Raw genomic sequence first — 13668 nt, forward strand, 5'->3', positions numbered from 1 at the left:
GGACTTTATTCTTTCGATTCGGCCGGTTGTTGCGCGTTACTATCGATCGGTACGATACCGTGCGCTTTGTCTATGCAAGGAAACATCCCCCCGCAGGGCACGTGTTTGGTATACCCCATCGCTTTTAACTCTCTTGCGTGGAACAGTCGCGAGTTTGTCGTAGCCTCGATCCTCTGTGCTTGTTCCGTCCTTGCCCGGAACTACGTGTTTCCCTCTCCTATCAATGTTCCCTTTTTACTTCCTCCATAAACGAACAGCACAGCTTCCACAACTGTACTCGAAAGGGCTTCACGCTATCTATAAGGTGTGGAGGTGGAGGACTGTCCTGTACGTGTATACCTGCCACGCGGCACGTCTTAAGGTGGCGGTTCTTTAGTTGTTTGGATGTAGATACACTCTGGTTTTGTTTTAATCGATTCGAGCGTCTGCGGTTACACTCGCTGCTGAACTTTTGCTTATTGTATGTGATGTATAATTCCAATCGCCCCAGTTGCAATTTCGTTACGCGGATATCATTTCATAGTCGTTTCTTACTTTGTTTGTTTCTTGTGTTCATAATTTTTTTTTTTTTTTTTTTTTTTTTTTTTTTTTTTTTTTTTTTTTTTTTTTTTTTTTTTTTTTTTTTACCAGAGTGTTTGTAGGTATTTCTGGCATTGACAATCTAATGTGAAATTATTCTGCTATTTATCAACCATTCTGTAGATCTTTCGCTTTTGCTGTCGCACTTTGTACTTGTACTGTTCAAATGATAAAAGTATTGTAACAAATAGTTCATACAAAAGATTTTAATTCTTCACGATTTTACGAATCTTTGTTCTTTGAAACTGTGAATTTTGCGTGGAACAAATAAAATACGCAAAGATAAGTGATGGAAAAATACTCGGTACAAAACAGTAAGGCACACAATAAAAATATAGTACAAAGCTACCTGAAAATGCTTTTACAAATACCGCACCAGGTTTGATTGAAATAAAAAGTAAAAAGAGCGAAAAGTAAAGTTTGTATCGCACAAAATAAATGAAACAACCGAAGTAAAGTGTATGTCGTACAAAATAAATAAAACAACCGAAATCAATTAAATTATTGAAATAAAATACAGAAAGAGGAAAAAATTTATAAAAAAAAAAAATTATAGAAGTATCACGCGTTCCGAACCATTTTTCTCTTTTCTCTCATGGCACTTCAATCCTCTATGGTAAAGGAAACGTTATTTTTACTTTTTCAACATCGTAAGTTGTACTTTGTAGACAGTACTCTTTTTGTTATTATTATCGCTGTAAACGATTACTAAGAAGTAATAATTTTCAAAATACCTTGAAATGCGCTACAACAAATTTTAATGAATTAACAATTAAAATGAGCCAGAGAGCTATTAATGCAGCACTATAAAGCTCGACCATTGTTTTCTCTGTGAATTACAAGGAGCTTTGAGGATGCGAGTCAATAGAAATGAATTTTAATGAACACAGCCGCTTATGTATACTGGTAAAGTCTGGCAGGTAGGTATATATACATGTATTATACGAGACGCCGCTGGCTAATTGATAACGTTATTGACCCCCCGGTTAAAATTCATACAGCCAAGTGGTAAATAAAGCACTGACGGGCGATTAAATTCAAATACGAGTGAATAATGCGATATCAGTGATGACGGCCGATTAAAACTGATATAATGGACATTTATATAAATACAATCCCATTTTGAAAGAGACTGTTTGAAAAAAGCATTCGCGCGGAATAATTCATGCCGAAACCAGAGGCTGCACCTATACTTGACATTAATGTCCTCAAAAGGCATGTCTCTCCCTCCTCGCGTCAACCCTTTATCGAAGTTAACTAACGTCGCTCCTTTGAAATCCTCTTAAGGGCTTAAAAGGTGAAACTCAGCCAACACCGGCGTATAGAATAACGTTAATGGTCGATGAGTGCATTTACATAACCAGGCGATGGAGGGTGGGGGTGGGACACGCATCAACCCCTCACATATGCATATACACTGTATACGTGCCGGGGCGAATGAAGTTGCTCTCGGCATTATGCTCCGATGACAAAGTTAGCGGCACCCGCGGCTCGAACGACGGCTGAATCGAGATACCGTTACATCGCGCGTTGGTAGCACTCCCGAGCTTTCGGCGTAATGTACATCTATGTGTAGGGCTCGTTCACGCGCGTCACATATGCAAAACGGGGCTTCCTCTCGTCCCATGCACCGTGAGCTGTTAATGACGTTTCGGTGTTTCAAAAACTCCGGTACTCCTTTCGCGTCGCGGGATACAATTAAATTCCTCTTTCCATTTGGCATTGGCTCCCAATTGGAGGGATCACGGATACCAAAGGACTGTTGTATCGCCATTGTTACTGTAGGCCATAAAATCCCCCGGGGGATGAGTTACATATATAGGTACGCGTCATTGGATAATGAAAGAGGGACCACTCGAATGCGCTGTGTATATATATACACGGGATTTCCCGACTGCGTCGTTCAGGGCTATGCGGGTGAATTGAAAATTTTACAGAGCCCGATGTGCGCGGAAACTCTAAAAGTGCACGCGATTGTTTCTCCTGGATTTCATGTGATTGCGTCGACGAGTTTCACTTTCACGAATGATGTTTCCTTGGGTGGATTTGTACATTACAAATTACAATATTTTGCAAATATACGTTATTAATACAGCCCATCGCGCCAGAAGTAAATGGAGGGTGTAAAGAGGAAGCGAATAACGATCCCAACTTGGTTTTGCCAATGTATACACCTACTGCCCAAACAAATCGTTATCTACTCGACAAAGACGTGGCATTTAACATGTATGTCTTGTCCTTCCACTGTACGTATTTCGTGATTTCCAAGCCGAACCGCTCCAGTCCGCCAGAGATGATGAGCACATAATACACGGACGAGTCCTTTCAGTCGCACGACGCGCCTCGAATGCATCGGACACTTTGTGCATATTAACGTGGTATGTGCGATACTGAGAAATTCAACGGGACTTGTCTCGTCTCGAAATTGTAGGGTCTTGGTCTCAAAAAAAAAAAAAAAAAAAAAAAAAAAAACACACGTAGTCTGTTCAACCCTTATCTTTGCGTTTAGCATTTAATACCTTAAAACGACAAAACCCGACGTACATGGTATCACTTGTATACCTTTCCTTTTTTTTTCTCTCAACGAGCATTTCTTTGTCGCAACGCAGCCCCCGAGATCTACAAGTGCTCGTACGAGGAGCACGGCGCGTCCTTGGGCTACGGTTTCGCGGTCGACTGGTGGAGCTTGGGCGTCCTGGCGTGGGAGGCGCTGTCCGGGAGCCGGCCCTTCCCGATCCACGCGTCAACGTCGCACCGCGACGCCCTGGGCTACCTGGGCAAGTTGCCCGAGACACCGGCCCGCTGGAGCCGGGGCGTCCGGGAGATCGTCGAGCGGCTGCTCGCCTTCGAGCCGCTGGAACGTTGCTCGAGCCTCAAGGAGCTCAAGCTCCTCGGGCCCATGGCCAGGCTTGACTTTGACGCGGTGCTCAACAAGAGGATCAGGCCCGCGTTCACGCCGCCCAAGGACCACCTCAACTGCGACCCCACCTTCGAGCTCGAGGAGATGATCGTTGAGACCAAGCCGCTGCACAAGAAGAAGAAACGTCTCGCCAAACAGAGGTGGGTACGTGTGTGTATGTGTGTGTATTGCAACCCGGATATTGCTAGTCGTTGACAACTGTAGGGCTGATTGGTGTACGGCTATTGTTACAAAGTCGCGTGTTGTCAATTCACATTGGCTTGAAAATTCAAAAAAATTCATTGTTTTTGATGATAAAATGTTGAGTTTCGATGGAATAACTGGTCGGAGGTCTGTGAACCATAATTATGTGTCTGTAATGAATATCACAAGCCTTATGTATATTTTGCACGTGCATGTGTTTGTATAGTTTGAGCTGGTGGTGAGCATTTTTTCGAATTATATCAACGCAAATACAAGCTGAGGGACAACAGGTGTATTTTGTGTGTCCAGTGAACTGCTGCTTGTGACTATAATATATAATATATATGTATATATACCGTATCCACCTTGATTACTCGCGCAATCTTAATACTGTTTACTTTGTGAAAAAATGATATAAAAAATTTTTACAACCGGTGCTGCTCGTAAATCTTGCCAACGTACAATTTATTGGACCACTGTTATATGCATGTCTGTGTTTATGTATGTTGGATTACAATGTAGGAAGTGGATATGAGACTGTGTGGCTGTAATACGAGGATTTTCGTGTGATTTATTAATTAGACCAATCAAAAAAAGCTTGCACTACACAGACTGGAGATAATCACGTGACGGTGAAACGCAATCCAACGATAACCACTGAGAGAAGTGGGTGGGGGGGGAGGGGTCTCGTTATTTAGAGCCAAAGTACCTAATTACGGTCACACGAGCGGACGCCACTGGGAGGTGTTTACGTTGAGCATCTGATACGCCCTCGCGCACGTTTCTTTTTTTTTTTCTTTTTTTTTTTTCATCTTCCCTCGTCCGCAGGAAATTCAAGCCCCGGGGGCAGTCAATCCCGTAACCGCGTGGCTTGAATAGCCACATTTTTCACGCTCGCGTTGGATTTTACATCCCCTATACTGTCGCGTTTATTTTCGGCTCAGGAAATTCTAACTATTTTTCTCAATTTGATCAACTCGTACGAAAGATAATTGGGGACATATTGATACAGAGGGAGGTTTTTCAGTCGGTGCGAACAAGTTGGTTTTTCAGTTTTTGATCGAACCGCTCATAACTCGGTACGCCTCGTTTCAATCTTTGAGCGAATTCGCTCTCTTGAACTAAATCCATGAGAAAAATCTACATCGACTGCAATCTCATGAGCGAGTGCTCTGATGTATATGTGTATTAACTGGCTAATACTCGCAAATTAGCGATGCAGAGCAAATAAATAACAATTGTGTCACTCAATGAATGTTTCACCGACTCGGCGTCAATAGGATTTACATTTAATCACGAGCACGTGGAAGTGTACCAATTAAATTTCAAATTGACCCTCAAGAGTGGCGGTGCGAGTCTCACGAAACGAGCCTTATTCAGCGACAAAAGTGTCCAAGCAGCTCTCAAACGTCAAAGGAGTCGCAGAGGTGTACGTGGTTTCCAAGCAACGGCCAATTATATTATACCCCCAGTCGCTCAAAGACGCGCGGACGAATGGTCGTCCAAGTTGGTTTCCGTCCCCTTTGAGCCCGACAGCCCAATGTCCCCGCTAACTATAGGCGTCCAGTTCAACAAAGTCGATACTAATGGTGGGGGGGGGGGGGAATTTGCGCAGATCACTGAAAGCCGAGTCCTTGGCGGAGGACCCGACGCAGCCCAGCGAGCAAACCCAGGGTGCCGGCGTCGGAAGTGGTGGCGGTGGTTGCCTGGACATGCAACGCCGGCTGGCCTACATACCGGAGTATCGCATCTACAACAGGGAGCGCGAACTCGAGAGACTCGAGCGCGAGCGCAAGGAGAAACTGTGGGAGGAGGAGCTCAACACTGCCATGACGCGGGCCGAGCTGGGAATCATCGCCCGCCAGCAGATGGCCGAGGCGAGATCGAGGTACTTACATGGCACAGGGTGGGCAATCGGTGCGTGTATGTGTGCACAAAGGGGACCTCGGAAATTCATCCCTGCGATGAAAAAAAAAAAAAAAAAAGGTCGACTGAGCTTTTAAATTATAAAAGAAATCCTACTTTGCCTCGAGCGTCACACTCGCAATCAACTGTTTATTTTTTTTACAATTCGGAGCCAAGGTATACATTTTCTTTTTTTTTTTTTTGTTTTTTACTCGCAGTCGAGTTTATTTTTTTTGTATATCATGGTAGGAGTTTGCTGACCCTTGGAACAGAAGGAGGACTCTGTTTTTTTTTTCCCTCCCCCGCCTAACTGTGTATAACATGCACCGCTGCAGCGGGGATTTACCGTCCACAGCTCCGCCCGGCTCTTCTTTTGCACCTTTTTTACTTTTTGCTGCTACGTACTCTCGAGCTTCCAGCTGGGATGTGTCTATACATGTACGTACGTGTGGACGCGCGTGTGTGTGTACATCGTAGTGGAAGTACAGATAAGAGCACTTGGGACGGTTTTTAACGCGTCCGGAGGGGGCTTAGCCGGGATATAGTGGCGGAGATGCCGGGCGTCAGATACTGCGAGGGCGCGCTTGATTTAGTTAGGAAATTTCGGTGGGTCGGTAGAGAGAGAGAGAGGAAAAAAAGACAAAAAAAAAAAAAAAGAGGTTTACCCCTGAAATATTTAATGGCATTTTCTTGAATCCGTAATAAAAATATCCATGCAACTGTCTTGGTATTCAACGCCCTTTGAAAGTCACCCTCTGCCCTGTAGCCGTAAATATACGAAATGAAATTTGATGTACGTCACAGTCTTTTTCCTCTTAATAAAAAAAAAAAAAAAAAGTGTTTATGCTTACGAATGTACTTACTCCAATAAAGTTGGCGAAACAGCATGCTTACATTAGCCGCGCTTCCCCTTTCACCGTAACATCAATTACCAAGTATAATTACATGTACATAATTTATTAAAAGTTACTTTGACTAGAGTTTTGCCGTCGTCGTTATATCCTCGTTGTTTGTTGAACAGAGAAGTTTCGTATTACGTAATATTGTTAGTCTAGCAGGGAATATTATGATATTTAAAAGAAAAATTTTTTTTTGCAAAGAGATAACTTTAACGAACTAAATATTACCAAAAACTCGCCATCAAGGTGGCTCCAGCGCCTAGTGCCGTATCAAAATGGGGAGACTAAAAATTAATCATTATTTTCTTTAAAATATGGTATAAAATTATCGTAGAGACTGTTGTAAGCCATATTCTACATTTTATCTGTTACTTTAGTGAGTTAATATAAAAAAACAAAAAAACAAAAAATGGTGCCCTAATTGATGAACTGTTACAGTACGCTCCTAAGTTCAAGAGTAGTTATACCTATATATATGTACTCTGCAGAATGCAGACAGCTGAGAGCTGACTTGCACTCGCAACTGTATACTTAGTCTCCGATTATTTAAAGATTTTGTTCGATAACAAGACACTTTTCTCATGTCATCGAAAACTGCGTAATAATATATACAAGATAGTATATTTTTTACACCTTACGGGTTATTTATATAAGTGCAGCAGTAGGTTGTATATCGCGTAAGATTGCATTTCCTATCTAACCCGTCTTAAAACTACGATTTTGTAAGCATGATTTCTTACAATTTTCATCGTCAACCTTAATTTTTTTTTATACGAATAGAAAGATGGGAATTCAAAGAATATAATTCAATTTTATTAACCTCGGTTGGGTTATTTATAATTTTAAGGAAAATCCCTACAAGTCAGACAACTGGCCAGCATAGGTATATATACAGTGCAGTATCCGCTTTACAACTATACAGCTCGGCATAGAAGTTTAGCGGGACGGTGGTGTTTAACGTCAAATCTGGGACAGAAGACGTTACGGTCTTCCAAGGGATATAACTCTGGACACGGGGACACGCGATCCCATACAAGCGCGCCCTTTTTGGCCGTAATTCCTCGGGTGATATTACGCGTGGGGGTCCTCGAGTGACAGCCTTGACGGCTGCGCCCATGCGATCGTTTTTAGTGCGATGTAACGTTTTTTAATGAGTAATTTACTGCCGGCCGCGCTCCAAGGTTATAACTTTTTACCTTTTTTTTTTTTTTTTTTTTTTATTTACGATCTCCTTTTTACGTACCCGTATCGAACGAGAAAAAAAAATCGAGCTATGATCCGTTACGTTACACATCCTTTGATTCATAGTTGAACGTGTAAACATTTTTTTATTTAAATTCATCATCGCCCCCTGAGGGGCTCAAACATGGCTATTTTTACACTATAAAGTGTCATTTAGCCATACGTTGTTTAAGTAACAGTAGGTGAGAAACGGTAGGTTTATTGGAGCTCAAATCCCATTTAGAAAATAAATCTCATTTATTAATAGAAATGTTGGTCCACAGCGACAGAGCCATCATGTGACACGTGTAAACATGGGCGTTGCGTCGACCAAACATTTTCGCACCGAGTAAATACTAACTTCTCCCAATTGGCTCTTGACCAGGATCATACTTTTCGAAACTTTTTTTCCAATGAATATTTAACAGCACCCTCGATGGAAATTTTCTGGTGTGCTCTTTTTATAGAGTACATTTCCATTTTTTTTTTTTTTTTTTTTTTTTTTTTTCACATCATTGGAATTTTACAATGAAAATGTATACCTTCCTCGCGAGGCTTTGTTTTTCAATTACATGACTCGAGGTTACATACTTGTATATACGTGGGATTGATTTTCGCAAAAATGAGATTATTGATGAAAATTACCCTTTTGTGACGTTCAAATCTCACCGGTATAATTTTTTTTTTTTTCCCCTCCAACTGCTGCTGTATAGTTAAAGGCCACACCTTGACTCTCCCCGGATCTTCTGTTCGCAGGTTGAGAGCCCAGCCGTCCATCCAAGAGGAGGAGGCCCCCAAAGTCCACCCCGAGTCCCAAGAGCTGCAGCTCCAGCCTCGTCTGTTGGACGCAAACGCCTCGTCCTCGCCGATGAACTCGAGCAATCGACTGAGCGTCTCGACGGCGAGCGTCCGGGCTCGGATCAGCGGCTCGCCTCAGGGCTCGCGGCGCAGCGTGGAATCGGCACCTGTTGCCGACAAAAAATCGGAGCCCATGGATTTCGCGGTCCAAGTCAGCCCCGAGGCCTCGGACTCTTAGGGCAGGTGGGACGCCGGGCGTCCGCGCTGCTGCTACTGCCCCTGTTTGGCTCTGTGTCGTGCCCCGGAGACGACGCGCGACACCGGTGGAAAGAGATAACGAGCGCCCGAATCGGTCAATCGCAAGGTTTTTGTTTTTTCGCAACTGGTCCATTTTGGGACACGGGTGTCTCGTTGAACTTTCTTTTCGACAGTCCCAAGGACATTGTGTACTTTTTCACTGCGAATGTGTTACTTTGATTATTTTACGGTTATCGGTAATATTACCACGGGTCCTTGCCTTGCGACGGTAAGACAAAAATCAAAAATACATCTGTACTTGCGTGTAAATAGATTTGTAAGTATAGCTATTTCTATTGGTAAGAGAGAGAGAAAAATTATTTACTGCCTGAATAGTCTGTGTACATTGAGGAACAAGTTTTCTAAACATTCACTGTAAATACGATGTTAGGTGAAATTCATAAATTATATTCTTATACTTTGGGGTAATTTCTATGTGGGATACACGCAGTTCCGAAAAATTGAGACTTCGAAGAAATTTCGATGATTCAAAGCGATTTCTATAGATAGACTTCAGCTTATTTCTGCAAACTATAATGTTGTGTTTCAATGGAAAAAAGTTTATTGACCGATAAATATTAATAGCCATGGACACTTCAAAATAGTCTAATGCTTTCATGAAAATCAAACCATAGTTTAATAAACATTGAGTAAAGTTTTAATAAAAATCTAAAAATGCCGATGTGTGATTTAAATGCAACTATTGTATGAATGTTTTGGGAATGTAATTTTTTATTTTATACTTTCTAAAAAATAATGTGCTGTTGTTGAATAATATTTCCAAACTGTTTTTCTTATCAATATTTTTACCCAAACTGATGCTTCTTTTGAAATTTTTGTAAACTTCTACAGTATGACCACGAATGAAAAGGACAGAAAATCCATGAAAAGGAAGTTTATAAAAAACTTAAAGGAATACAGCTCAAAGAAACGACTACATGAAGAAGCTCAGTATTGGTGATATTAAAGTTTATCCGAACATAGTATATTACTAAAAAATTTTTAAACTTTGTTATGCAATACTTACGATACATATGTGTGTTAGAAATTCAGTTTTTACGATTTATCGATAGAAATGATTATGTTACATGTTATTATAAATAAAAAATGGATTTACTATAAAAATTTGTATTACTTTATTACGAATTAAAAAATATATTAGTAGAGGATCAAACATGGTATAAGTGCTGAACATCAATTTTTAGTTCTAGATTTCTTAAAATATAAGTGAATAACTATAAACATCTAAAAAAATTTTTAACACATCAAATTTCACCACTAATAACAAAATACCTTAATTGATGTGGGCCACTGGTCTCTCATTTTTATTTTCAATTTTCCGATTGAGTACTTTGTTGGCAGACTATGTCCAATGCAGGTAAGGATTGTGAACAAATTATTCTACACAAAATATTATGCACAAGCTAATTAATAATAACCACAATTTTTTTTCATTAACAGTTTTTGTGCACAATATTTGTAAATAAGCGCAGTTTTGTTCACAGACAACATTTCATTCAAATAAGATGTGCACAAAACGTACGTTGATTTAAGCATAAATATTGTGCACGTAAAAATAATTGTAAAATATTTTGTGATTGTTATTAATTAGCTTATGCATAATATTTTGTGTACAAAAATTTGTGCACAACGAAAATGTGCACAATTCTTGTGGGCAGTGGACATAGTTTGACACTTTGTAAAAACGCAATATAAATAACACTTTTCAACAACAAAAAAAAGCAATCCTCGTTTATGAGATTTTTTAAATTTCTTTTACTCTAGTTATAATTCAACCTAAAAAAATTTTAATATGTCAAAAAGTATAAAATAGTACAGCTATCTATTAAAATTTATAAAATCGAGCTAAAAAAAAAGATTAGGAAATTTTCAGTTTCCATTTTAAATGATCAAAATCAACTAAATATTTGAAGTAAAATAAAAGTAATGAGTCCGTTGTAGAAGAACAACTGAAATTCAAAAGTGCAGAAACCGAATGATCAAAAGCGCACAAACCAAATGATGATAACAACTATAGCACACCTATCTAGTATATTTATGGTAGTATTAATTTATAACAATGGTATACACACTCAATGTTAATATCATCTAAAAATATCAACAAAGGCAGGCTAAGAAAATGCTGTAGGATAATTAATACATTATCGATGATTCAATATTGAAATCAGTTTACGTATTCTCTTAAAGTCCCTTAAACCTGTCAGTAGAAAGAATGGAGCTTGTGCGTATAAGGAGACTAACAAAGGAAAAGAGTGCTTAATATACGGGATTCCTTTAAGTATCGGTTTTATAGAAATTTGGCTTCTGGATCAAGAGTCAACTTTTTGAGAGCGATCGCGCATCACTGCCAACCGGCGATAGTAGACTATTGCTACATATTACAAAAATTATATACTGTTTGACTATAATATTTACAAAGATGAAATTTTCAGAAGCAGAGACAAAGAGATATGTGTAATGACAAATCCAATTGGATCATCGACAATGTGCAAAATTTATATTTCCAGTATTATGTATTTTTTTTTGTAAAATATTTTTATTTGTACCTGTCACATAGCATTAAAGGCTTGTGATGTGCGCTTTTGATCAGTAGTTTTCGACTTCATTAAAAGGTTTGTGCACTTTTGACTGTCACCGAGAAGAACAAACGAGCTAACTTGATAAGAGAGTTTCAAAGATATTGAAAACATTTCTCGAACGTAAAAGTAATATCTATAAAATGAATAGAATTGAAATTATAAAAATATCAACCCAGACTGTTTTTATAAATATATATTTTGTACAACACTTCATTTTTACCCAGTGATAAAATACCGAAATTGCAAGTTGAAAAGCGACTGAAAGGATCTTGTTATTTTTTCTTCGAGAGTAAAATTTATATTGAATCTTTTTGACCTGAAAAAAGCTCAAACAAAATTCTTTTATTTTTCGGAGATGATCAATAAACAAAGAGAAAAAAAAAAGTTATAAAGATCGCTAGCTAGTAAAAATACTAACTTTTCTCTCAACTCCACTTGACCTATACCCACACTCCCACGTATTTCAGTGGTTGCCAATTATAACTTGCAAGCTCGCACTACAGAAAAGCTCTTTCTCATATCTCTAAACCATACCATGTCTACCTTTCTGAATCCCACGGCAAGAGAAGCCAGTACCTTTGCAATTAATACCTGCCAGAAGACGGAACTGCCTCACACGCGAGGACAAAAGGCGAAAAAGTTATCTCGGAGTGGTCCTGTACTCTCGGCACCTGATTGATAAAGAGAAATGCAGCATGAGCTAATAAAACTACATAGCTATTACAGCTACATTAGAATCTGATTATGTACATGCGCTCACTCGAAAAAGCATTATTTAACTATAACTCACTTATCTACATTTCTAAATTATGCTTTCTCTTCAAAACTATTATTTTTTACTTGAAAAAAAAGAACTTAACAAAGAAATAGATACTCCCGTGAATACTTGGTTGAGCCAATCGTAAATTGACACTAGCTCAACACAAGTCACGTGGTTTTTTGCCACTCATATAAAAGACGGTCGAGTATTTTTTGAAACAGTCGATATTCGTCAAGTGTTGGGTGCAAACAAAGTAAGTATAGGTAAGCCACTTTTTCTTTCATCATCTATTGAAGAAAAATCCTTAAACAATCTTATATTTCTTCTAAACATTAGTTTCGATCTTTTTTTCCTCGAATCATTCAGCATTTAAATTTCAATAACAGAATTGTTTGTACTACTTGATAACTTTTTCAGTAGAGTTACCTATCAGGACTAAGACACAACAGGAAAAATGCTATTTTTCACGAAAGCCCTCGTGGCCACTGGTCTACTGTGCGCCTTGGGGCAGGCAAGCGATGTCCAGACTTCACCAATCAATCTCTTCAGATTTTTTACCTTTAGGTACCACATACAGTCCCAAAACTGGGATCAAAGTTTGACACATATGACTTGCTCCTTAAACAATGTGTGGTACAATGCTTATTGTCAGTTCAAGTTGAAGATGCCAAATGGCACACAAACAAATTGAAAAGTAGAGCTCGCAGTGCCAAGGAATCATCATATCGACTTGGGCATGATCCACCCCATGAATCTCAAGAACATGTCCATGGGCAATAAAGCAGAACTCGAATGGCACTCGAAGGAAATGAACAATGCGCTCAAACGACACAAGTGGATCAGCTTCGTCGACATGAACAGTTGCACCTACGCTCAAGAAACCTTTCAGAATACTTTTTCTAAGAATTACTCTGACAGTTTTTCACACAATTTCAACCAATGTATAAAAATGACGACGAGAGCCTTTCGTACGTAATGTGCAACAATTATTATAATCGGAGTGATATTGACTGCTTATTCAAGCTATTACCTGTGAACGGCGAAGAAAAGAAGTACTTGACTGGTACAGGTATGCTGGCGACCCAAATTCGAAAGGAATGACAAGTATATGGAAAGAGTGGAAAGTTAGTATCATCGACATGTTCAACTGCACCAACGTAGTCGAGATAGATTTTGATAATGTTGGAGATGGTATTTCTGCGTTTAATGTCCTAGTTTATAACGACAACTTCGACGTCTACGTCAGAAGCAGAGAATTATGCCACAAGAAGTACGACATGTGCATCCTCCGTTACAACCACGAAGGTAATAACTTATTAGACATTAACACATCGTGGCAAGATCATAATATGTATAACTTGACAAATAATAAACTGCATTTTTATGATTTTTCAATTATTTTTAGGTAAGCTGATTGTCGGCCCAATCTCCTGTGATTTAAAGACTTATTCTCAACACAATGTGATGATTGTGGACCGACTCAATTCGAGCAGCGGTGGATTATTC

The 13668-nt window shown here is 39.4% G+C and overlaps 1 protein-coding gene across 1 annotated transcript in view; it reads left to right on the forward strand.

Moving 5' to 3' along the window:
* Positions 1-9109, forward strand: part of LOC106647938 (serine/threonine-protein kinase 32A) — a 66444-nt gene extending 57335 nt beyond the window's left edge. Inside the window, exons 7-9 of the mRNA XM_014364520.2 lie at positions 3189-3639; positions 5298-5570; positions 8464-9109. Coding sequence (XP_014220006.1) covers positions 3189-3639; positions 5298-5570; positions 8464-8743 — 1004 coding nt within the window. The 3' untranslated portion in view covers positions 8744-9109. The remainder of the gene's footprint in view (positions 1-3188; positions 3640-5297; positions 5571-8463) is intronic.
* The last annotated feature ends 4559 nt before the right edge of the window (positions 9110-13668 follow it).

This window comes from Copidosoma floridanum, unplaced genomic scaffold (genome assembly GCF_036245765.1).
Source record: "Copidosoma floridanum isolate Cflo_tuat_1 unplaced genomic scaffold, Cflo_Japanese_pri ptg000012l, whole genome shotgun sequence".
Lineage (NCBI taxonomy): Eukaryota > Metazoa > Arthropoda > Insecta > Hymenoptera > Encyrtidae > Copidosoma > Copidosoma floridanum.